The sequence below is a fragment of the Ammospiza caudacuta genome, chromosome 2 (assembly GCF_027887145.1).
Source record: "Ammospiza caudacuta isolate bAmmCau1 chromosome 2, bAmmCau1.pri, whole genome shotgun sequence".
In the NCBI taxonomy this organism is placed as follows: Eukaryota; Metazoa; Chordata; class Aves; order Passeriformes; family Passerellidae; genus Ammospiza; species Ammospiza caudacuta.
The window spans coordinates 52,910,024-52,936,607 of record NC_080594.1 but is presented as its reverse complement, the minus strand read 5'-3'; the positions used below and the strand labels follow the sequence as shown (position 1 = coordinate 52,936,607).

Below are 26,584 nucleotides of genomic sequence, written 5' to 3'. Positions count from 1 at the left end.
GGTGCATGAAGTAAGAAAAATGCTTTCCTCATGAGATAGTATATTCCACTACTAATGATATCCCGATCCAAAACCAGAATATGTTGCCTGCTCCAAAAGGAACACTTATATATTATACAGGGAAACTGGAATACTGGATCATAAAATCACAATGAAATGGCTAATGCAAGAATTTAATAGTGCAAACATTTGTTATTGAATACTATCTCCAAATACTTCAAATACTTCAACAGCAGTGGGTCTTACACTGCTTATTTTCTTGATATTACTACAATGATCTAGCAGAGTACAACACAGGTCTTTGCCACTAGACTTCATTTAATTCACACAACTTTAGGGACTTACTGAAGTGTGAAGAGGAGCAATCAAATTTTTTTTTTTTTTTTTTTTTTTGCCAACAAAACCAGGCACCTTCAGGGCATGATAGAGAGGCTCTTCAACAGCACAGGATTCTTGCTCTACACTGAAGCCCAAGACAGCAGTGCTGTTAACTTAGGCACTTCAGTACAACATTATTTTACATTTAAAAGTTTTACCATTTTGAAAGTTGAAGATATTGCTATTAAAATGAGACTATCTATGGCATCTTTGATAAACACAGCTATCAGCACTGAAAGATTAAGGATTACCTGTGCCTTTAACCTCTCCCAGATTACAGGGTTGCTACCTCTTGTGAAGCACGACTGAGGACTTTTCAGAATAATCTACAAAAAGTGGCATTTGTCAAACTGAACCACAAATTTCATTAGAACACACAATAAATTAAATACTTACAATACAAAAATAAATCAAATACTTAACAATAATAAACTTTTCTTCTGATCAAGTGCTGAAAACAGCCATTCTCACACAAGTTTCTGTATTGTCCATTCTCTTACTGACCTATCATTTTAGCTTCCTCCTCTGTAAGAGTTTTGCTCAAATACGTTTTCTTCACTCTGAGAGTGTTTCCCGAGGGAAGGACAGCTCCAGTCACAGGCATTGGTGGTTCACCATCTTTTTGCTGCAAGCTATCAGCAATTACCAAGAAAGCTCTCAGGCCAATATTCATTCTCTGTGAAGTTTAGAAGACGGATGAGTTCCATAATCAAATAATCATATTCTACTCATATTCTTCATTCGCTTTGAAATGGTGAGAATGCACTTGCTGGCATTTTTTTCTGCATCTTCACTAGATTAACTAGTCTGATATATTTCACAAAAACTACCCATGAAATAAATAGTGAATTCTTATCTCCACTGTGAGCAGTGCTCTCCCCTCTCAGAATTTTAAGTATTTGCATTAGCACATTATCTTTTTATCTTCAGGATAAAACACCTGGATATGATCCGTAGCGTAGCAATGCATCTTAAATGGACCTTTAGCTAAACATAAATGACCTACATCTGTTATGAAAAAAAAGATCAATAACTGTCTTGAAAAGCCCCAGGGTTAATCATACTGAGAGAAAATTCTGGAATGATGTTCAATGCCAAAACTACAATGTGAAAATATCAGGAAGCTGAATCTAAGTGATCTGAATGCCTTCTGGGAATGCACCAGAGGAAAATTTGCAGGATTGTCATTGCAGTGATTGAAAGACTAGAATGTTTTCAATTTCTCTGGAATGTGTTCCAAAAACTAAGAGGCTGTCCGACTGACAGTCTCCCAGAGATGCATTTACACAGATTATAGGGATTCTTTTTTTCAGAATGCTAAAGTCCACGTACATAAAAAAGTGGCACTATAATGTCCTTCTTTTCAGACTTACAATGCTGTTGAGAAACAGTAAAACTTCAGATGCTGATTCAACAAGAAGCTAAGGACTATGTCCACCCCCTCTCGGCTGGGCTAACACAAAATGTCCTTTGTAGGACCTTTCTCAGTCAATGCTGCAGGTGGCTGACCCAGAGCATGGTGAGGACTGCCCGCTCAAAAATACTGTTTCATTCTTTTTTACTCTGCTACAGAAAGATGAAAGCTGTGTTCAAAGTAAAGCTTGCCTTTCATTTTCCCTGCTTTTGACAGTAGAAAGTTTTAGAAAGTTTAATCTACTTTTTCACATTTTTCTAGCAAATATAATTTGTGAAAGGCAATCACTCTATTTTAACATCTTAGTGAATAGATACAACTGTTTAATTCTGCAAGATCAATACAGACCTGTTTTATGAGAGATCAGTAATTTTTTAGAATTTTTTTTAATTTGCAAAGGAAAATATTTTCAAAATTTTAATGAATTGTATATTCTTAAAAGAATTTTTTTATTCTCTTAATACTTATTTATATTTTGATTTATTTAAAGTTTTTCAAATTTCTGATTGTTTTCTCTAGGTAAAGCACTAGGAAGCTGATTCATGACACCAACACCAGTGGAGTTTTGCTGGTCAGAGTGGTATAATTTTATTAGAGTGTTTTCTTTTTCTAGCTTTCTTGCATTATGTACTCAGCAAAACTATTTTGAAAAACATTGACATTGTTACAGAAAAATTATTGTTTTATTAAAATAAAGTTTAAGGCATTGCATGTAAGAACAGCAGACATACTGCTGCTAAGAACAGACTGCTACCAATAGTTTTATTTATATTTTTCTTTTTGTTTTATAAATTTGCACAAGTTCACATTTGATATTATTCACTGAGAAAACATCAGAAAGGCATGAACAATGTGACATTTTACAGTTAGAAATTCACAGATGTATTTTACTAATAAATCAGAATCAAGATTTTGCCTGAAAACAGGACAAAGGTGAAAGCGTGCTTAGAATGTAACCAGGAAGTAAATGTAGCACAATGCAAAAAAAAAAGAAAAAAAAAAGAAAAAAGAGAAGTAAAAAAGCACAGATGTACATCATACCTCAGGGTTGAGACTGAAAGCTTTTGCAGGTTTTCCAACACAAAGGAAGTCAAAGATAATTTCTTTCATTGCAAAATCTAAACGTTCCTAAAATAGCAAAAATACTGCAAATCAGTAAGCTGCTCACTTCTGTTAGTTATTTTCATTAAGGCTACAGAATGCTGAACACCAGTTTAATCAGGGTTTATTTAAATATATGGAAAAACAGATTTTCAGAAGTATGTAGAACATGTTATCAGATGTAAGCTTTTAACAATGCTTTATGTTGACAAAATCCAAACTGTATAGCATTTAAATAGAAAATGATCCATTTTGGAAATAAAGCTTTTAATTATTTCATTTAAACTGCAGTAATTATGGCACTAACACAGTATTTTACATAAAAAGAGCTTGTTCACAGATGGCACAGTTAAGGGAAGATTTTAAGCATCTGCTTGCTTCATTCCTATTCAGAGATTTTAAGTACGTGCTTAAGTGCTTAGCTCAATGGGAAAATTTTCTGAATTTAAGTCATAAAAGAGATGAAACTTCCAGTACTGCAGGTTAGTCTATTTTAGCAGTTCCCATTTGAACTGATGAAAACAACATGTGTCAGCTCCATGCTGAACTTGGTTGACATCTGACTTACTTTAAAAGCAGCGCAACTTACTGTCCTATACACCAGGGATGAATCAGTATCAGGATGAAACATGGCCTATTATTTTGAACATTATTGACAGTCAGAGTGTGTCAACAAATGCATTTTTTGACTTGCTGGAAATTTTAAAAACTGACAAAAATTACTTGTGAGTGAACACATTTTAATCTATTTTCAATGGAATGAGGTTAATCAAAACCTGTTGTTCAAAACACGTTTGCCCCAGCTCAGTGTATATATTTTCATAATTCCCTGGATGAAAGATAATGTCAGCAGGGTGGTAAAAAATTCAGTCATTAGAAGTTTACGTATTTGTTAATTTGTTATTGGGAAAATAAGTTGTTCATTCTATGGAAAGATTTACTCATGGCTCTCCCATACCTGTGCAATAAACTGTATTATCTTCACAAAGATGTTTAGAGGCATATCTCTTGGCACAACACCACGGGACCCTTTTGGGAAAAGGGTTGTGACAATAGTAATAAGTCGACTGCAAAAGAAAAATGAACATTAGACATTTTTGGACCTTGCAGATCTTCATGACACTCCATCTAGAAAGACCAGAAAAAACTTCTTTTGAAGTGAAAATGTAATGGGGTGTCTTTTTCTGATCCATTGCTACAAATTCAGTGTAATTATTTTATTTCATTACTACATTACAAGTAAATTAACCAGTCAATAGCCACTATGAATGTATTTTTAACTTACACTGAACAAGGAGTTGCTTCTAATTTTTCCAAAAGCAGAAACAGTTTATACAACAATTTTCATTCTGTAATGGACAGTGCCACAAGAGGGAATATTTTGTTGTGTACAGTCGCATTTCTTATTTTGCAACAAAAATAGGTACAGTTTCAAGGAATTCAGGAGAACTATAAAACCTCTTCACTTGAAACATCCACTCTACAAAGGATTTTCATTACGAATAAATACACTTTACCTTTGGGTAGCTGTGTTGCTTTCACATTTAATTCTGATCATGTAAACCCACAGTAGTCTGTACAGAGATTCCAGTGCAACTCGAGCCATTTTTGGGTCCTTATTCTAGAGAGACATATCACATAGGAAAAACTTCAGGTACAAATTAGCAAGGAAGTTTTATACTTAAAGGATGCCAACATTCAGCATTTTGATGATGAAGCTACAAAAAAAAGAGCCTCATCACTGCTCAAAGCTCCATTTCTGTAGCTGTAGGATGCTCGTGCATCCAACCTGCTTCTGTTACTACTAAAGTTGTTGAAAAACCCAAGTATCAAGTTAGTTAAATAAGATACATGTTAAAATTTAAAATCTCTGTTTGAAAACCCCCACAATTTGACTATGAAAATAAAAACTCCTATTCAGTGGATTACATGAATTTAAAAGTTGTTGCACTATGGTGGAGGCTTGGTACTAAGAACAGGTAAAAGAATGTACCACACATACTCAAAAGTGAAAGGACAAAAATCAGTGGATGTTTAGGCAGGCCTAATTAACATGGCATCTGTGATCAGCTGGACTGAATTGGTTTATCTGTCTGGATTGCTGTTTATTTTTAGAAACTAGTGCAGGATTGCCTTTGGGTCTGCTCAGTCATATGCAGTTTTCTGTTTCTGTGGCAGTTGTAAGAAACAAGTAAGTGCAGTCCAATCAGATGGTCTCCCACATGTTGAGCCATCTGCTGGGTTGAACTTTGCAGGAGTCCAGTACACGTTGACCTGAGATAAGGTTTGCCTGGCCCACAGGGCAAATCGCCATGGCAAAAATCTGAGATATTTTTGGCAGACAAATGTTGAGCCACAGATCAAAGACTGCGGTTTGATCAAAGGAACTGCAACTGATGCCATCAGAAATTCCTGAATGTGTACGGGTCTGGGTCCTGCAAAATGAGGGCAGACAATTTGATATGGGAGATGACTTCAACTTTCAATGTGGCATCTACCACAAGCTTAGGAATGGAAACACTGGTTTTGGGCCCCAATTTCCATTAAACTCCTTGACAACACATTTTATGCAATAAAATTTTATATGGACGGAAAACTGAATAAAATTTTCTTATTTATTATAGCAGCATACAATGGTTGTCACACATATTTGGAATAAGTAGTAAAAGGAATGCCAAAGTTTACTTGGCATATTAATCTCTGCAGGATTTTAAAATAATAAAATCAATTACAATCAATTTGTTTATTAACCTGTTTACTTGCAATCTATTTTTCATCAGGTATAATCATGTCAGTCCTTGTACAATTCAGACCTGAGAATTTTATTTCTTCAACAAGTGATGAAGTATGTTTATCAAAATTTATTCTTATTCCAAAGCTTTCAGGAAAACAGCAGGCTGTGGCTGAGTTAAGGTAACAAGAGGCTGTGTAGCAGAGGAGGAAGCTATCTGTCAGCAAATGTCCAAATAGCCCAGTGGTGAGGTACTTAGCTGTGAGAGCCATTGAGAAAGAGGGAGGAGAAAAGAGCTGAGACCAGTATCATTGGAGTTTTCAAAAAATAGTAGACCAGTTTTTTGTCAGATCAGTAAGCTGCATCTGGCTTTGCCTTTTCTGAAGCTTGTAGAATTGCATAAAAACCCATAAAATTAGATTCAATAACAACAAGGTTTTCTGAATCTCTTTGCAAGTAAGATTCTAATGCATCTTCACTGAAGGTTAGGTATTCAAGTACTGGCAGAAAGAAATCTTTAGGCAGACTGAACATTCTGAAGAGCCATTCTAATAGTTGGATCCATATGAAGAGAGCCAATACAAATTGTTTCACTGAGACAGAGAGGAAATATGGCCAGAAAGCAACCATAAAAAAGGATGTAATATGTACCTTTTTTATAAGCTTGAGAACTCAACTTTTGGGGAGCAGATATTTGCCTCTTAGCTGAGAAAGTGGCTGAAATGTGAAGTTTGTGTGAAGTTTGAAGCGTGCTGTTAGCAGAAGCCTCCAAACCACTGGTTCATCAAGACACAGTAGGGAGGCCCTTCATTTGCTCTAATCACTTCACCGTATTTCTTATATTGCCCTTTTCAGGTGGGCACAGGAGCATCCTTTCACAGGGCTGCAGTTTTAGCATGGCATGGGACATGAGTTATTGCAAAAGTAAAAGGCACGTGGAGGAGCAGCAATGATAACTAGCACATGTGCATTGAACACTACGTGCAGCCTGGGAACCACAGCAGACTGCAGGGGAAAACTAACCTTAAACCTCAAAGATCTAACATATGGTAAGGGAATAAGAAGGGAGACATGGAGGAAAAAACTTGAAACAGTTTAAGGTTTTTGTAATGCAAACAGTTAACATGAGTGAAATAAGCAATGGAATCAGTGTCCTACAAGTAGTTCCATTTTGAAAAAGCAGTAACAAGTTCTTTGTTTCCAATGCTTATGTGAAAATAGCAAGTTACTACTAGCTCAAGTTACTACTAGTTTCGGTATGTCACTCAACTTATTAACTTCCATCAGCATTTTTTTCTGTTTCACAGGTGTTTGACTCAGTCTTGCTTTGAGTTAGAGGAACAGTAGAAATTCAAACTAGACCTAAGAATATTTTTTTGCCATTGAAAAAACCTGCACAGCTAAAGAACCTGTACTGTCAGGAATAAAGTTATGTATGGAATCAGATGATAGCAATAACTCAGCGCATTTACCTAAAAAGGCTATGCAACACATCTACAGTGCATACTGAACTCTGAATACAATATTAAAACCAAGAGATACTAACCTTGAGATTGGAAAGGCAGTTGTTGAGGAAAACATGCCATCTGTTTAAAAAGAACTGCTTCTGACTGACACAAAGCAGGCATGTTACCAAGGGGTACAAAGCCTAAACAGGAAATGGATGTCAATAAAGTGTTATTTGCATGTCTACAGCACACAAAACTAATTTAATAGAGCTACTGTAAACTTGAAGTTCTAATCCCTCCATTTTGTGCAATACAAGTTAGCCAACACAAACACATTAGTAAGCATTAGTATTTAAAAGGAGCCTTCTCTAAAGCTGTTACAAATACATTTCAAGGATGAACTAAAACCAACCACGTGTGTACTCATAGGAGTGTAAGACAGGGCACAATTTTACAGATTCCCAGGGCTAAGTTCTGCCAGTTTATTGAGAAATAAAAGCATGGAAATAACTAAACTTTATTATTATAACAACAGGACCCACAGAGATTGTTGGAACTTGTGAATCAGATGGCTATTACTCCTCAAAATCTGCAGTCACAATATTTACCACGAGACACGACAAAGAATTGTGTTAAAACACAGGGAATGCCTGGATTTGCTGGGAGTTACAGCTTGTGAAGTGAAAAAAAAAGGAAGCAAAGAACACAGAAGTTGAAATACTGTAACCCAGTCTCTTTGTCAACACTTACTTTAACACTTGTAAACAATACACTAAAAAATAAGCTAAAATGCACCTAATGATTTGGAAACTGACTCAGCTATTTCAAGAAGACTAAGGTTTCAGTTGTAATGTTAATAAATCCAGTCAGGACACAAAAGGTGTTAGTAAAAAACAAGGTAACATTCACTTTAAGATGAATTATTTTAAAAATTATCTCTAAATTCTAACTTCAGTCACAGCTCAAAGTATAAGCACATTCTAAATCTCAGTTTCTGTTCCACTAAGACATAACATAAACTGTCCATATCTAGGCTAATTTCTTGAGCAAATGTACATTAATTTTAATTTTTACAATCATGTCCAAAATACATATGGGACAGGATACCTGAAATCTTCTCACAGAAGACTTTCTTACTATACAATTGAGTACTTGACTGGATCACAGAGTTTAGTAACATTCCAAGAGTGTTACAGCCCATCCTAAGGAAGATCCCTAGGAGGGAAGATAAACCTTCTCCTGGAATTTCCTAATTCTCTCCATTCACTACCAAGGAACCTTAATGACTAGCTCATACGAGGTAATTTTAGATAGAAAATGAAGCAAGATGAGTTCCCCCATCCTGTCTGTACAGTGAGTGCATGGATTCACCTAACACTGATCTTGGTCCAGTTCAGACTTTAAGGAGTGTGCTTTCTTCCTGGAAGTCTGGAAATATGCACTGCAGCTATTTCTGTCAACTGTTTGCCTTTCCCCTCCTCCTCCTCGCAATGTTTGTATTTCTAATCACACCCTCACAAGAATCTATTCTACTTTGTCATTTTTAACTATGTAGCCTCCAGTGTGGTATGTGTAGACAAGCAATCAAATGCAAAGGCCCAGCTGTGCAATCCTTTCTCAAGAATGTAGTATTGACTTTGGCAAGTATAGCCACAGTTTAGGAAGTTCTATTTAATGTAAAAACTGTACAAAAAAGCTCTACCCTGCTGCAGTTCCAACAATGTTTTATTAACTCAATAGAGTGGAACAGAGCCACACAAACACAAACAGAGTGAAATCAGAAATCCATCTCAAGCCTCCCACTAATTCAAACTGGATCAGGACTGCAGCCCAGAGGATGCTCTGAATGTCCCCTGGGAATGCTGTAACAGGCAGAGAGCTCCAGCACACTCCTGCAGTCCTCCCAGCAGTTTCGCTAGCGCCAGTGACCAGCATTTGCCGAAAGAACTGGAAACAGGGAAGTCTTTTTGACTTTCCCCTAGAATGAGGGAGGACAAATGACAAACTTTCTTTACTTAAAAGGCCCAAGACTTCAAAATGGATTAGCTAATGCCACACTGCTGACAGGCGCTGACCCAGTTGGAGAGACAGACTGCTTAAGGCAGCCAGCATCAAACTGACTCAGATCCTCATTTAATTCAGATCAACTCATGATTCCAAAAATACACTGCAGTGCCACTCTTCATCTCACATGAAAAAAAATGAAATAGGGAGCTACATAGTTGCCAAGTTATGGATTTAAAAGGGCATGTGTTATAATTTTTTTCCTTCCTACAATGTATTATTTAAGCCCCGTTAAAGAGATGCTCCCACATGCCTCATTTGTTCTCGCTTGACAAGAAGTGAACTCTATTCTTTCTCCTCTTCTCCTAATGTTTACACATAACAACTACGAGAAAACATAACCATTTAATAATCACAAAACCAGAAGCTGAAAACATATTTGATTCAGACTAATTTAGCTTATATTATGAGTAAAATAATTATAGTTATTTTCTGGAAACACAGTAATCTTCCCTGCAAATAGAAATGTATTGGTTATAGCCAAATGCAAATAAAACATTTTGCAATTTTCCAAGGGTCTTGCTCAGAAATATTTGTGACAATAAATTTTAACCTCTGCTTCTTAGAGTTACTAACCAATGAGTGTTTCTTTCGTGATGAAAGTTCAAGCGTTGTATCATACAGGCTTTCAACAAAGTTCCTCAGACAGGGGACATTCACTTCATTTTTAACAGCCTGAAATAAAATTTCATGTCAGTAAAAAAACTATTTCAAAAACTGTTTTATCTAAATTTAAAATATTATGCAAACAACATCAAAAATAAACTTACAGCAGCTACGGGGACAAGAATTTCAACAAACAGTCCTGCCAGTGCATGCTTGATATCTTTGTCTTTAACTTCAAGGAAATAATGTGCACATTCCTAAAGTAAAAAAAAAAATACAAGAAACATAAATTGCATATCAGCTGGAATAAAGACCCCTGAATGTTTGCTGAATGTGAATCACGTGCCAGTGACTAATTTTATCCTGCAAATCCCACTGAAAACATTTGCCTCTTAACTTCCAAATCTGCATTTTGCAGCAAGCAGAAAGCAGGACATAAGTCAAGATCAAGGAGCTGTTGCTCTAATCCAGAAAGTCTCCACTGACTCCAGCTGTGCCTGGTGGTGTTTTGGACTGGAAATTGAGTTGACCTCATGCCCTGTGTGTATCTTCAGGAGCAAAACTAATAGTCAACATGGAGTGCTTCACACAATGCTTTGAGAAGCCAGAAAAGGAATGTAATCCTCTGGTTAAAACACACAGGGCAATGAACAATCTTATTGTAAATATTTTTGGATGAATTTCATTGCTAGGATTCGTTGCATATTGTGGGTCAATATGGAATTGTGCTATGTGAGGACAATTTCCAGCCTGCATCTGGGGATTAAGAAAAAAATAAAAACAGACTTTGTCCAAAACATGCAGTGAACTACTCTCCAGACAGCTGTGTTGCTCAGGAAGTGAGGGAGGGGAGATAAGCATCCACCCACTTGTGTGTACAACTTCTCTGAGGATGACAAATCCTATTGCCCCAGTTACTTTTTCTCTGGGTTCAAGGCCCAAACAGCCCCTGAATGTAGGAGGAAGGTCCCCACTGACCATTTTTCCTTCACAGTCATGCAGAGCAGTTTAAATCTCAGATCATGCATACTTTTTGCCTGTGTGCTAACAGGATTATACAACACATGGCTTCAGTCAGTCCAGCCAGCCTTCCTGAGGTGCTTCTGCACTCTTTGGGGCAAGATAGGCTCTTCTGGAGCTCACTCCTGAAATCAGCTGACCCTTGGAAAGCATCTCTCTCTACTACAGCAGCACTATGTGACAGAGGTTTTAGGTGAAACACTGCATGGAGATACTCAAACAGACAAACTGCCCTAAGAGTTGAAATGTACTTCACCAAACTGAGAAAACAAGGTTTCCCCACATGCACAAGTGCATCTTATAATGCAGAGTAGTAAATGTAAGAATTCATTTAGTACTTAGAGATTGTAGCAGGGGAAGGCAGAGATCCAAATTTCACTTTTACTGGAAGGATTTTTACCACAGATTTTAATAGTAGTGAACACTGGATAAAGCTGAGCCATAACCTCATTCACTCATCAAGTCAAGTGAACACATATTACTTTGGTATTTTGCCAGCTCTTGATAACTTAAACTAAGTTGACACATGCTAGTATGTGTCTACACAATTAAGAGTAAGGTAGGAAAAAAATTACCTCTTTCTGTGCTGTTAAATGTCTTAAATATGCAATTAAATATGGTTTAGATGATATTGTAAAGCTGAAATAGAATGTGCTTCCTGTTCAGGACTTAAAAGAAAAAGCTCACTGTGTCTGTATGCATGTATATTTGTATTCCAATGCCAAACCCTTACTTGTGGGCATCTAACATTGATTTTTTTTTCCTCCATTTACACCATTGATACACTAAACTTTACATGGAGGTTTATATAAAATATTTGTTTAACTGGATGAGTGGGTGCAAAGCATGTAACCATGTGGATGAGCCCAAGAAAAAAAAGGGCAATAGAAAGATTAAGCTAAAGAAACCGGCTGGTGGGAACAAAACCAATTGAACATTATCAGCAAGAACTCTGAAACATTAAGTAATTGCTTGCCTTTTACAAAATTATGTAATCTATTAATTTAAAGCATTCATTGTAGTAGAACTATGTTGTGTACTAGTGACTTTTAAACCAGGAGTGTACAGAATGCACTCTACAGCAAGCAGGGGGAAGGTGTGGTAGAAGGAGACAACACGTGCAAAGGAAAGTCCATCCAGCTTTTGCCTCAATTCTCTGTCTCTTCCTCAGTGTCTTCCTCCATTAGAAATTCCTCTCTTTTCTGGCAACTGTGTGAGTACTAGAAGATTCACTTTGGAGGCAGTGAACAGCTAGGGAGACACAGCTAGGCACAGACACAGGGCAAGGGACAGCTGTGGGATAGTGGGGTGGAAGGGCTGGGGGCTACAGAACAAAACCTCTTCTAGCTGAAGGGCGAGCTCTAGGGACTAGAGGTATATAACTGATGAAAAGCTGGTATGGGGTTCAGAACAAGCAGAAAGCTTTAGCTGCATGTAGGTTTATGTGGAAATGACATATGGAAAATCTCCTAGAATATTACATGGAAAGTGAAGGCTAGTCCATTCAGAAAGGTCTGGGAAACCACAGCTATGTCCTTAAGAATTTTACCTGCATAAACTGAAGAGAAGCTTCAAAGTCCTCCACAGGATACATCTTAATGCGAAAGAATTTCATTCCCATTATAAGGCTGATGATGCTTTGAACTACATACGGGCTTTGTTCTTTATGCCGCAACTCTTTTAGCTCTGCCATAAATTTCTTCTTTACAGCAGGAAATCTATGAATTCAGATTGGTTAGTTTCAAAAAGTTCAAAATCAATATTTGAAATGTACTGGAAGGTATACAGATTGGGAAAAACCTAAAGAAGATAAAACTTAGGTTGTATAAAAGTACCATTTCACTCAGTACTTTAATAGATTTTTTTTTGTTTAGCTTTCTTTCACTTGTAATAAACTGAGAAAAGGAAGCATACAGCCTGATCTTAGTCCCTTTAGATAACCACATATTTGAAATTATTTTATTACCATGCACCTCTTTTACATAAGAGCTAACAATATCATTTAAATAACCCCTTCAAACATTTTTCAAAAACCCATGATGAAGCATAGCTATCTTGCAAGTACGTGTAATATTTTCAAAAGAAAATGTTTATACTATAACCCTGAAAAATATTCATATAGGCAGTTTGCCCCTTCAGTTTTTTCCCCTAATAGCCATTACAGTAACACTTAAGCATTAACAAACTACAATAACTTGCGGTAGAGGGCTCTGTGATCATTTTTGTTCTCCCCCACAGATCTATGTCTTTGGAGACATATTGTCCATAAAAATTACATATGGAAAGGGCATCCAACAGGACCTCCTGCCCTTTCTGAGACAAAATGGAAAGACTGTAATTGTCTTGGTGGGTGTACCATGTAACAACCTCTTGTTATCCGCTTTGATAGACAACCCATGTGAATTGAAAGAAATAGGTTAGCAGGAAGAAGCCCTTCAGTTACAGAAACATCTTAACAAGGCCCTTCAGAACGTTGACAGTCAACGTGAAGCTTTGGATCCAGATGCAACTTCTCCCTTTGCATTTGACCCAGCCAATTCAGAGGCCCAGGTAAGACCTTAGCTGAATTTATATGATTTCCAGAATTTCAAACTGTTTTAGCCACATCAAGCCAAACTGACTTGCTTTGTAGAGCTGAGACTCAGCCTCAGCAACACCGAAGTGTCAGGAGACAAATAGCATTACATCAGGGCAGTAAAATTCATCTCTACCTAGTTTGTGGTTTAAGTGAACAATAAAAAGCTATATTGGCTACATGAGATCCTGAGTTTGACTGTTTACAAATTCAAAATTTAAGATCTGACCCACAAAATGTTTTATGTCATCTGTTCTAAGAAGGACGAAGGGTTCAGAAGCAGATGCATTAAGTTCTGAGCTGAAATTGCTGCAGAGAGCCTTAACATTATTGCTATGCAGGAGGATAGCCATTTATAGGTTTGCCCAGCTAAAGAAAAAATAGCATCTACAAAAAAGCTAGTTAAAATAGCTCTCTTCAGCCCTTTGGGCTTTCTACAGACGTCATTGCTGAGATAGGAAAAATAATGCTGCTGCAGTTGAGTTGAATTTATTCAGTATCACTGGACTAGATGCAGAAAGCCTGTGATTCCCTAGAGGCCTATGTTCTAGAACATCTGGATAAATAGAAGGCCAATGAACTGAAATAACTTATTCCTACAGAATAATTAAAGAAAGTGAGAAAATCAGAATATTCACATGCTAAGCAAGCAGATTTTGTCATATTTATGAAGGAAATAATATATTGAATTTTTCTTACTTTGCTTGAGCTAGAACACCTATTACTTCTGCATACAAATCCGCAACAATGTGCATATTCCCAGTGTTAGGACCAAGGTACCTAGCAAGACACAAGAAAGAATTCTCAGCTGAGAAAACATACTTTTAAAACCACAACTGTTACAAAAATAAGAAAGTATCTTTTTCATAGAATTTTTGCATGAAAAATAGCCTTACCCTTCTTTGTACTTAAAGTGCTTGAAAGCCAAGTTAATAACATCATTTACCAAACTGTCTATTACAGGATGAAGTGGAATCTGGAAACATAAAATAAAATATAACAAGTACACATATGCTAGTATTACTGAGGGATATCATCCATTCAGAAATATATCAGTTAAAATAGCATGTAGCTAACAAAATAGCTAAAATGAGACAGTCATTCTATGTTTATTTAGTTTTGAAGATGAATACTTTAGCTCCAAAGACTTGGCAAATTAAGGTCAGTATGAGCACAGAATGCTATGTATCATACAGGTGCAAGAAAGACAGCAATGAAGAAGCATGCAGGATATATTTCATGAATTTATTTTAAAGATGCAAACAGAAAGAAGAATCCCAAAATTCACTTGCATTGCTAATTTCCATAATTTATTAGTTAATGGACAATTTGAGAACTCCTACCTGTTTCAAAACTTCTATTAATACTAAAGAAAAAATAAAATCAATAGCCAGATCTCTTCTCTCCATTAAATAGTCCCTCTGCTGTTCATCACTGCAAAATCAAACCAAGAAACACAGTATTTGGAGGTGTCATAATTCATATTATATGCCTTCTTCAATTGCATAAATACAGATAACAGGGAATTGTGTTCTACCTTTTAAACTGCAGTCTAGCATTTCAGTAAGTAATGTAATATTATGCTCTTAAAATCTGAGATAAGCAGACCAAATCTAATTTGTTACTGTGATGTTCTTTCAATTGCTTATATATCACCTATCCATTTCCTCCTTCTTTTTCTAACAGTTAAAGATCCAAAACAATTTAAAAAACCCCCAAAACCAAGGCGACTTGTGGATTCTATATTCTAACAAATCAATTTAATTTAAATTTATTGCTGATGACACCATTTAGACCATTCTTAATTACATTTTAGAAGCAAATGTAACTGTGCTATCAAATTCATATTTAGACTTGTTATGAATTTTGGCAAATTCCTTAAAAGTACCAGTGGAGAATTCACAATCAAATTGTATTATCTCTTAAAAAAAGTTCCAGTGTTAACTTTTTAGCTTTGGCAACACTTGTCAAACTTTTAACACATTTTTTGTACAGAACAACACAGAGGAATAAAAGTCTGAGGTGAACAGCTTCCAATAGAAATACCAAAAAATACCCATTTCAATCAACTGATTAAAGTTTCAAAGTGTACTGAAAAGATAACATGAAATATACAGTATTTTTTTTGTAAAATAAACATTAAAGAAACAGTTCTGCAGTCCACTTGAAGCATTTAACATGATTCCAGTGAGATTTTTGTTTAAATTTGGCACGATTCTTATTAACATTGACAGTTTTAGTGATTTCAATTGTACTTATGTGTTTGTAATAAAACAGGCATTTGAGAGTACAACTTGATGAGTGTTGAAGCAAGTTATTTGCATTTTGGTTTCCTTTGGTTTTACATTAACTGGAGAAATAACTGTATAACTCGTTATACATTCCTTCTGTAACACCACCCATTGACAGAGTGGTCTTGTTTCACTGCTAAACTGACCTTCAACGAAATTTTGGGTGGAGTTCCTGAAGACAGATATTTATGAGCAGGTAGTCGTGGAACAAGTTGGGAGAAAGAAGCAATTCAAGGCAAGGATTCATCTCACCCAAAAGCAGACATCTAATTAATGAACTGTGTCTTCATACTGCCCACTTCTATTGACATAAAGAGTCTAATTCAGGTTCATTTTTACCTTGGTATCTAAACCTAGCCACCAACTCCTTGCTCCAGCAACCACCGCCTTTTGTAGTTACTGGGTTATAATATAATCCCAATGTGAAGAATTCCTTAACATTTCTGAACACCAGCTTTGACAGTTCATTCTCCTGCTGTTTCATTGAAGCATGTAAAAGTAGTACTGAAGTATTCAGAAAAACTTAAAGTTTGAAGAGTATTGAACCACATTGCCAGACCTCAATATAACTAAGACTACTTTGCTGCCTTATCACTGAGGAACTATGGACATCATTATTTTTGCATGCTTGTTACTTTTAAGAGGTATGCTGCTAAATCTCCCTGACTGATTCTCAGGTTTTCAGATTGAGGGTAGGTATATGTGTATTTTTTTATGTGTAAACAGAAAGCTATATAAGAAAAATTCTTCCAAGTGGCACAGAATTATTGCTCGATCACTTGAGTAAATACAGTTTATACAAACTGGTATTTAAATATGAAAGCATCCAAAATATCTGTAAGGCAATTACAACAGCATGTAACAGTTATGTTTGAACTATGAGGAGCATAAGGTGAAAGACACAATTATTCCATCCATCAAGAAGCTGAGAGAAGATTTCCAGGAACAAGCAGAAAAACAACACAATTATCAAGCAACTGTTACCTCACAAAAGTTGATGGGTGAACTGTAACACACTTAACCTTGGAATTTATCAATTACACATGTTCAAAAACATACCTTTTGGATTTAGTGCTTGTTCTTGGTCTGTACTCATGAGATTCATCTTCTATACCGTTCTGCCTTTTATACCAATCAAACAAAGTGCGCAGGATAGAGGGCAGACAATATTCTGAAAGTGAGCTCATTGAGCTTATAACCTATCAGGAAAACACAATAAATAACAAGTAAAATGCTGTCCAGGTTTTCTCTCCTCCTTAAAAAGAGTACTAATTCAATGGTTCATTCTTATTTTCATCCATTTTTGAGAACTATGGTACAAGCAGTGGCTTAATGTTCTGCATTTCCTATCTTTAAAAGAAGTGTAGACATGGCATGTAGGAACATGGTTTAGTGTTTAGACTTGACAGTGTTGGGTTTGTGGTTGAACTTGATGATATCAAAAGTATTTTCCAACCTAAATGAATCTGTGATTCTATAAAACATAAACAAAAATGCAACACCAGAGTGCATGTTGATAAAGTCTTTATATTGATGATATTAAAATGCATTAAAATTGTGTTTAACATCTTTCAACCTACCAGAAAATCATCTAGTTCTTCAAGCAGGTTATTTTGATTTGTTACACAATGTTGATTTGAGTTCAAACTGATTGTAAGAAAAGAAAAAGTAATGAATTAGAGGTACTGTCTCCAGGGGTTATATACAACGGCTGGATGCCCCCATTGAAACTCCAAATATATCAGGAAACACCAGAAGTTCTGCAATCATTTTAATCAACTGACCATGCAGATGGATGTATCTTACTCATAGGCTCCCACATCTGAAAACTTAAGAAAAAACCTGAAAACTACTCTTCTATATATAGAAAAAGTTTTAGAGTTTCTTGCGTCAATGTGGGCACAAATAAACAAAACATAGTTTAGAATTATTCCTTAAAGGTCGCTGATTAAACAGCTCTAGTGGCATACTGGATAAGAAGATTACTGCTCACTCAGTATTAACTGTGTCACCAATTACAAAAATGTAACTGAGCATCTTGGCCTGAACTGTGACTTAAACATTCTACTACAAGAAACCATAAAGCTACAAAACATGAAAAGATCAACAAGCAGGGTGAACCCTCCCCCCAGCCTTATTATACAAGAGGATAATACATGTATTGCAACTGAACGTTCACAGCTACAGTATTTGTGCACAGTCTAAGAAAATAAGAAACAACTGTTTAAAATAGGGAAGAAATTAGTGATCTGGAGATTTTTGACACCTTTGACACATCATGCAGGCCTTGATCTTGCAAAGAACTGAGTATCAGGAGTGAAGAGCTGAAGTGTGCACTACATGCTAAGTACACTGATTATGTAATTAACTGTCAGGTTCACCTACCTGCTTAAACTTAAACCAAATTCTTGTGGAAAAACAATAGAGTTTAATGTCTCATGTAACACCAAACTTGTGTGAGTGCTGTGTGAATAAGACCAGAACAAAACTGGCAGAGCAAGCATTCCCAAATACTACTATAACCTTAACTGAGAACTTTTGTGGATGACACTTAGTCTTGATGAATAGCTCTGAATCTCTTTTGTAGTTTTTCAGCCTCAACTAATTTAACTAATTCTCAATGACATTGCGGATTAAAGTCAATGAGACACTTTGAGGATGAAATATTATTATTCAGGTATTATGGCCTAAAATTAAACATGCTGCATTAGAAAGATATAATAACTGCCCCTGCTAAATTAAAAGTTTCCATAAAAGTAATATTATTGGAAAACTTTCATCTAGTCTGCAATAGATTTTTTTACCTGAAATATGAAACATATTGCTGTGGAAGACATAATGAAGCAAATGCTTGCAGCAGTGACAGGAGGCCTTTCATAAAGAATTACTATAGGACTTCAGGCTCAAATATACCAAAGCCTTCTAGTGTTAAGCCTTCAGATAAATACTCAGAAAAAATCAGTCACCTGGTGTCGAGGTAAACTATACACTACCGACTAACTTCTCTACTGGTTTTACAAAACTTTTTATGAAGTTAGCACAACACTGCTTGTTAATGACAAAATACAATGAAAATGGATTTCCTAGGGAAGACTAGAAAAGAACCATAAAATCATGGACTCACAGAATAGTTTGGGTTGGAAGAGACCTCAAAGGTCATCTAGTTCCAACCTCCCTAATATTGGCTGGGACACCTTCCACTAGACAAGGGTGATCAAAGCCCAGCCAACCTGGCTTTGAACACTTCCAGGGATGGGGCATCTACACCTTCTCCAAACAAGCTGCTTCAGCCTCACAGTAAAAAATATCCTCCTTCTAGTTAGTAAAAAATTACCCTCTTTTAACTTAAAACCCTTAGTCTTTGTCCTATGTCCACTGCCCCTATTAAAAAGTCTGTCCTCAAACAGACCTAAATATCTTTTCAGAAATCACAGTAGCTAACTATAAATGAAAAGTTGTTTCAATCAGATCTTCCTGCATGTTCACTGACATACTTATCACAGTTGATCTCTAAATCCCACCTAAAAAATGTCACCAGAAAAAGTCAAAGTGATTCCTGTTAAATCTTCTCATGCCATACTTTCTCTGTTGAATTTACAGTGTCTGTCTTCATTTGGGATAAAAGGTCAATATAGCTTTTTATTTTTTCCTTCCTTTTTTTTTTTTTTTTTAATCTTTCTGTCATTGCACTTTTAAGACAGGAAGGAAGGGTGGACTGGGAAAAGACCTGGCTCTCAGGGAACAGGAAGGGAGGGAAGTCTAGCCAGCATGCCGGTTACTCAACCCTTTCATTTACTGGAAGTAAGTCCAGGAGTGAGATGAATTCTAGCTCTGTGCTGCTCCTGAAAGGGAGTGCACAGATGTACAAATATGTCCTTGTTGGACAAGTGATCATATTCTTCCGTCATAAATGAACTACCTACTGTACAGCTTAAGGATAAGAAAGCTGCACAAGCAGGGAGCTGTTTGAAACCCGTGTTCACAGAGCATTAAATATACTTTATGTAAATGATTAATATTTATTTTGGATTAAAATGCAAGAGTAAATTTAATGAAATTCTGCTCAGACAGCTCACTACAATTTATATACTTTCATAAAAGTCTTAATATATCATCAAAATTCAAATACACAAAAGGTTTCCACTAACAGCAAATTGATATGATTACTTTTTTCATTTCACTAATGAATTTTTATGTGCTTTAACACCAAATATATTCAAAACTGCACCTAGTTCCCAGCAGTATCATTAATTTTTTTGGCATTCTTTTTCTATACCACATATATCAATCAATATATATGTTGAATGGGCATCTTATTGCCATTTAAATAATGCAGAATTGCAATACTTCATTTTTGCACAGTCTTGGTTTATTTCTTTTGACTATTTTTCCCAGAGTGTCTGCACATTTTATCTTCAAATTGCTGTTGTGCAGATTCTAAATGATGGACAAGCACAAGTAAGGTTTTACACTTTCTATCAACACTGCTGAATGCATTTGTGATTGTGGAGATCTTCCTTCATTCACATCTTTGTTCTCAGCTTTTTTTTGGACCATGTTATGAAGTTTTAACCTGAAAATGGTTAAAACTGATAACTATTCAAGCTGCACTCAGTCGTTTTCATTAATGGCCTTGGCTTTGTGAGGCAAAAAAAGAAACAAGGACTTTTTATTATCATAATTTTATGGATGGGTAATTTCAGCTAGCATGCTTATACACTACCAATGTTTATGGCTATTTTACTGCCAGCATAACAGTTTACATGAAAACCCATTTACTTTTAGTAGACAGCAAGTTTGGTTCTGAAGGTGTTACCTTCAATTTTGCCTTTAACAGTTTACATGAAAACCCATTTACTTTTAGTAGACAGCAAGTTTGGTTCTGAAGGTGTTTCCTTCAATTTTGCCTTCAGATGTACTTCTTTACACACTGCTTGAACCCAAATTTCTGACCAGGAGCCAAAGGTTATTTTATGATCCCATGACTATCATTTCTCATACTTTCACTACCCTGTGCCTTTTTCTGGTGATGAAGGACAATGTGTAAAACTCAGGGAAAGGGAAAACACAAAAGCAGCCAATTGCAGTGCTGCTGCAATGACAATGATATCAGTGTTCACTAACTACATCTAAAAACAATATTGGATAAGAATCATTATCAGCGCATCATCAATCATGTTTAGGTTGTTATGAAAAAGGACACTTTATCATAGTATGCTGCTTAGTGCCTTATCTATTTATTGCATTTTCCACTTTTTTATTATTGTTATTTATTTTCGTTTCCTTCCTTTCTTTACCAAGGCTGATTTTTTTTTTTGTTTCCTCTCCTAAAATGTTTTTGCTTTGCAATTTGTAGTCACCAAGAAGTGCACTTCAAAGAAGAGAGCAGTAAAACTGTAACAAGAATAAGCTTTTGTGCAGTTTACGCTGAAACTTCTGCAACAGGCTGCTCCGACAGATAGCCTCATATGAAAACTAAGCCCTCCTGTTAAAGTTTACTTTCATGGCCAAAACATTACATTCATTTTGTGTTTTTATATGGAAAGCAGTTTGTAGCTCAGTCCAAGATTACACAGTGCCCTTCTTCTGCCTCCAGTGTTGTCAGTTCATGGAACATTTATACACCGTGGTAAGAACAAATGATACATTAGTAGAGGCTGAGAAAAGAGTAATAAAAATGTTTCCTTAGGTGAGGATCACCCTCTTGGAGAATTATCGGTCTTTGCTGGCTTTTGATCTTTTCATGTACTGCAACTTTATGGTTTCCTGTAATAGGAAGTTTAAGTCATAGTTCACTAGTACAATGTTTAATAACATCTCTGTAACTGGGGGCACAGAGCATGCTAATGCTGGAGCTGTAATGCTCTTTGCCAATAGGCAGCTAGAGTTGCCTAATCAAGGACTTTCAAAACATGACTTTAAATATACTATGAAACTATTTAAAACCATATGAAAAAAACCTACATAATTTCCTGTATATATTTTCTTTATACACATGCACACCTAGAAAGGAAAACACAGTCAGTGTAAGGAATGCAGTCTGCTGGCCAATGGTGAGGCATTCAGCAAGTTGGGATAAGTATCATCACTTCATACATTGCTCAAGATCCTATTATTCTTTTGAGGAGGGTGATGCAATTGGCAGCTAAACATGCTGTCTGCCTAACAGGACACACTGACTACACCTGTGTGGAGAGACACAGCCCTGGCCCAGTCAGGTTTCCAGACGTTGGATCCATCACCACCATCAAAACCAGTGTTCCTAAAACAGTGCCTAAGGATGGGCAGGAAAAAATTGCTGGTTCTCAGGGAGACAGAGACAGAACTATTCAGGGGTAGTAGGGAATGTTTCATAGCCATCTCAAATGGTTTGGGGGTTTCAGTGTTAAACTTGATGCTGGTTACTTTGAGGAGCCAAAGTGCCATTTTGCTCATTGTTAAGTTAATTTTTGGGCTTTTTTTTTTCCTACCTCTGAAGCTGGCTTGCAAAAAAACAAGTTTTAAATCAGGTCATGCCTTATTTTTGTTGTTTTTTAATTTATCCTTAGAAGACTGAGCTCAGACATTTTAACGTAGCTAGTGACCTACTCACTTCAGCATTACTTATCAATTTCACCTTAATTGAATAGAGATAGTTTTGATAACGTCAAAAGAAATAAAATTAGATTCCTTTGACTGTCTGTCACTTAAATGCCCTAAAACTGAAAGTAAAAATTATTAGACACTCCTTGAAGAAGTTTGTTCATAGAGATTGTCCCTCTTCTCCCTCTTAATTTCTGTAGTAAAAATATCAGGAATGTCATGGCTGGCATTTTTTGTTTTTGCTGGATGACTGGGTTTCTGAAATAAACACCAAAGCTTTCTGCACCTTAACTGGAAAAGGGAAGTAAGGGATTACCAACCTGGTCTTTCCTCATCCTATAAATGCTTTAAATACTTGAGTTAACTTCAAAAATAAAACTTGAGTGGTTTCACTTAAAAGCACATGCCTTCTTACTTGGGTTGTGGTACCACATCATAGCAAGAGCTTCCCAGGCAGACCACACCTTCATTTTATTATCCATACTTTCATGACAACTTTATAATACCGACACATTATCATTTGAAAAATAGCTTATAATACAATGTACTCACATAATCTAGTGGGTGAAACATGCCAGGTAAAAAAAGACTTTTTGCTCTGTCTTCCTGTCTCTACTCTAGCTCAGTTTTACCAAATCTATATTGTGCACTACAAAATTTTGAATGCAAACTCTCTGAATACAATTAAAACCATTCTTTGACTGTATGCATTTAGCTGAACTAAAATCATTTTAGTAAATATGAACCATGTTCTTGAAAATGGGCTCATAAGCCAAGTTCAGGTCCCACCTACTGATCACAGGCCTGCATCAATTCCACAAGCACCAGAACATCTCAAAATGAAAATACTATTTAAGTAGAAAACAATGTGAAAGCTGCAAAGAGAAACGTTGCCATCAACCTGGCCTGAGGCTGACAAACTCTGAAAATTTCAGCTTAAATAGTTAGTTTTAAAAATTTCAAGCACCTGAAAGCAGGCTTTCTGACAAGATATCTAAGTCAATCTCACCACTATGCTTTTCTACCAACTCTGCATATAGGTAGGACTTCAGATATGTGGATAGAAAGATATATGAATGTCATATATAATAAAATTAACCTTGGTGTTTGATCCGCATCTGTTTTGGTTTTTTTCCTCCCTGAATTCAGAGTAAATTGCTACAGCAGTAAACACACAGTTGTTTCACTCCAGGAAGCTTTTGCTGTTCTCATTAAATGATCTTGACTTAATTACTCAATTTTCTTTCTATTTACCAATTACTAGGAGAAGTATCAGTCTTCCAATTCTTCATTTTAAAGGGCCAAAATTTGCTAAACCATAAATATTTAATCAAATCACCGTCACCCATTATGAGTTTGTTTAATGTACTGCAGGAACAGTATCACAAGGTTTGCATCTGGATGGCTTAATTTGTTTTACTTCCCATTTGAGTGTAACATTCTTCCCACAGGAAGGAAAATAATATGTATATAAAATTAATTCTGACAATTGAACTTATATGTAATTTTAAACACAACAGGTTGGCTCAGCCTATTTGAAGGGCAGCACACACATAAGTCATGCTGAGTCACAGCTACTCAGACTGATGAGACTGATTTCAACAGCCATGATTCTACAGGCCCTCTTATTAACTATAAAAGAACCCTCATAAAAGAAAGATTGGGAGCCACACGCCTGTTTCAAAAACTACATGATTTGAAAAGATACAAATTTGGCTTCAAGATCCCCATCAGGAGAAACAGACAAGAAACAATGTATGTGCCTAATACACTATAAAAGGAACAAGTTCTATGGCAGAAAAATATTGACCTTGGAAACAGAGGAAAAATTCTTCCAATTTATATCCAAGAATGGTTAGGCAAGTATTTATCATTTATCTACCCAAAGAACATAAAGAAATTTTACTTCTGCAGTATGCAACAACAGTGAAAGGACTCTAGAATGCCTCCCAATGCACTCCTCTTTTAGCCTGAGGAATGGAAATAATGTAATTTCAAGTGTCTTACTTGATCAAACTGGGGATCTTCTCCTCGTTGCAGAGATTTGGTCAGTGGCTTCTCCTGAAAGAAAATATATTAAATATGCATTACTTAAGATCAATGCTATCATATTTTACTATTATTTTTCTGTTAGATTTTTTACTCACATAATGTGCCTCCTGATCTGATCCTGAAGATACCAGGACAATTGCTGCATATGCAAAGGAGGCCTCTGCATATGTATCAGCCAATACTGATGGACTGTCTTGAGTGATTTAATGTCTTTTCATGAAAGAGAAGGATTGGCCATTCATTGCATCTGAGCTTGTGTTCACATCAGTGATAAATTCTTGCAACATCCTAAAAATCACCTACTGTTTCCTCTAATACATAACCAAGGGGCTCTATTTAGGAGACAAGGAGACTCAGAGGCGACCTTATCACTCTCCACATCTCCCTGAAAGGTGGCTGTAGTCAGGTGGGGGTTGATCTCTTTCACCAGGCAGCAGATGACAGAACCAGAGGATACAGCCTCAAGCTGTGCCAAGGGAAATATAGGTTGGACATCAGGAAAAAGGTTTTTATGGAAAGATGATGAAGTACCGGAATGGTCTGCCCAGGGAGGTGGTGGAGTCACCATCCCTGGATGTGTTTAAAAAAAGACTGGATGTGGCACTCAGTGCCGTGGTTTAGTTGAGGTGTTAGGACATGGGTTGGACTTGATGATTTTGAAGATCTCTTCCAACCTTGTGATTCTGTGATTCTGTTACATGATGTCCCTTCTTGTTATAAAACTTCCAGGCAATGCAAACATGACCAAAGATATAATGTATCATGCAGGGCATACTGAAAGAAAAGGGGTCTTAGAAGAATCAAAGACCATAGAGTTAATTTTTAAAGGAAGACAGTAGTGGGGAAAATTATCACTAAAAGAATTTAAAAAGGTATTTTCAGAATGGAAGCAAATTTTCAGGTCATATTCTCAGAGTAACTGGAAAAGCCAAGGAGAACTGTCCAACTCAGAGAAACCATGTGTGAACATCCATTCACCTGCATGGCTTCTTTGTCAAGCACGCTGAACTACTGAGACATGGAGAAGTACACAGGCCAATATTCTAGATGCATGCAACAGTACACAAAACATGAATCTCCTACACCACAGTGAAAATAAACAACACATGAGGACAGATGACATTCTGAAAAACACATCACTTGTCATCATCACAATTCTGCTGTGAATTACACTACTGTTTCTGGTGTCTGCAATGTGCCAGTGCCTTATTCTTCTATAAATCATGACTCTTTCTTCTCCTACAGCTGCAAGACTGGGACTCTCCCACCAGCTCAGAATGAGATTTTGTGTTCAGCTTTCAACAAACTATTACACTCATCAGCTTCTGTTAATGTACCAGGCAAAATACCATCCCTGCCAGGGGATAATAGATATAAAATAAAGAAATCTGTAAAGCTGATGAGATAAGGAAATGGAGAGTCTTGAGTTGGACCAAAGATTTCTATTATTTCATGTTTCTTTCAGAACCAAATGTTGCCTGGTATAATCTGCTGACTGATTTTGAAATTAATTATGCTGATCCACTTGTAATGCCAGCTGGCAAGGAGGCCAGCTGTGGGGTGACTGCAGTATCCCCTGACTACCTAGCAAATACAAAAATCAACAAAATGTTTTCTACTGAGTCACTGATTTACCCAGAACAGCCATCAATATTTTTCATAGTTTTATCCAGTATCTCAAGTGAATCCTCCAGGTTACATTATGGGCACAACAGCTATTAATTACAACTTTATGACAGATTATTGGTGATGAACATCTGCATTAAAAAACCTTGTAACCCTGAGAAAACACAGGATACCACCCCACCCACAGCCCTCCTCCTCCTCAATCAGTAAGTCGGTTCTACCCTGCCTAATTGTGTCTCACAGGAGGACAATGCTTCTTTTGTCTATTGCTTTTCACTGAAAAGGACAGCAGATAAACTTTCAAAAGTAGTGTTCAACTTATTTGAAAGGAAAAGGATTCTTGTTTTCATGGGTCCTGGACAATTCAGCATACTAAGAATTTACTGCTGTTTGGGGGGAAAAAAAAAAATCAACACCCTCTTTTTTTGTCTTTTTAATCAAGAAATTTCTGATCCTGTTCAGAAGACTTGTGTTACCATAGATAAACATCTATTTCAACAAAAAGTGCTTCAGCATGCAGAAGCTTTGTGATTCCATGGCCAACACTGCAGTACTTGGCTTTCAGAGAGCAGAGTTTCAGGGAGAAATGAGGTGTGGGATTCCTCATCACATGCTGTCTCTAAGGGGGACACAATTAAATAAGACAAACCATGCTCTGGAAACCTGAGATAGGAACTGCAATCCTGAAAATGTCCT

The 26,584-nt window shown here is 36.4% G+C and overlaps 1 protein-coding gene across 3 annotated transcripts in view; it reads right to left on the bottom strand.

Moving 5' to 3' along the window:
- Positions 1 to 26,584, bottom strand: part of FRY (FRY microtubule binding protein) — a 157,411-nt gene that overhangs the window by 88,405 nt on the left and 42,422 nt on the right. For all 3 annotated transcript variants that reach the window (XM_058800482.1, XM_058800483.1, XM_058800484.1), the window contains exons 3-15: positions 24,218 to 24,271; positions 16,688 to 16,827; positions 14,681 to 14,771; positions 14,234 to 14,313; positions 14,037 to 14,117; positions 12,312 to 12,480; positions 9,907 to 9,999; positions 9,713 to 9,811; positions 7,171 to 7,272; positions 4,411 to 4,514; positions 3,852 to 3,960; positions 2,834 to 2,920; positions 883 to 1,054 (exon numbers count right to left, since the gene is read on the bottom strand). In XM_058800482.1, coding sequence (XP_058656465.1) covers positions 883 to 1,054; positions 2,834 to 2,920; positions 3,852 to 3,960; positions 4,411 to 4,514; positions 7,171 to 7,272; positions 9,713 to 9,811; positions 9,907 to 9,999; positions 12,312 to 12,480; positions 14,037 to 14,117; positions 14,234 to 14,313; positions 14,681 to 14,771; positions 16,688 to 16,827; positions 24,218 to 24,271 — 1,381 coding nt within the window. The remainder of the gene's footprint in view (positions 1 to 882; positions 1,055 to 2,833; positions 2,921 to 3,851; positions 3,961 to 4,410; positions 4,515 to 7,170; positions 7,273 to 9,712; positions 9,812 to 9,906; positions 10,000 to 12,311; positions 12,481 to 14,036; positions 14,118 to 14,233; positions 14,314 to 14,680; positions 14,772 to 16,687; positions 16,828 to 24,217; positions 24,272 to 26,584) is intronic.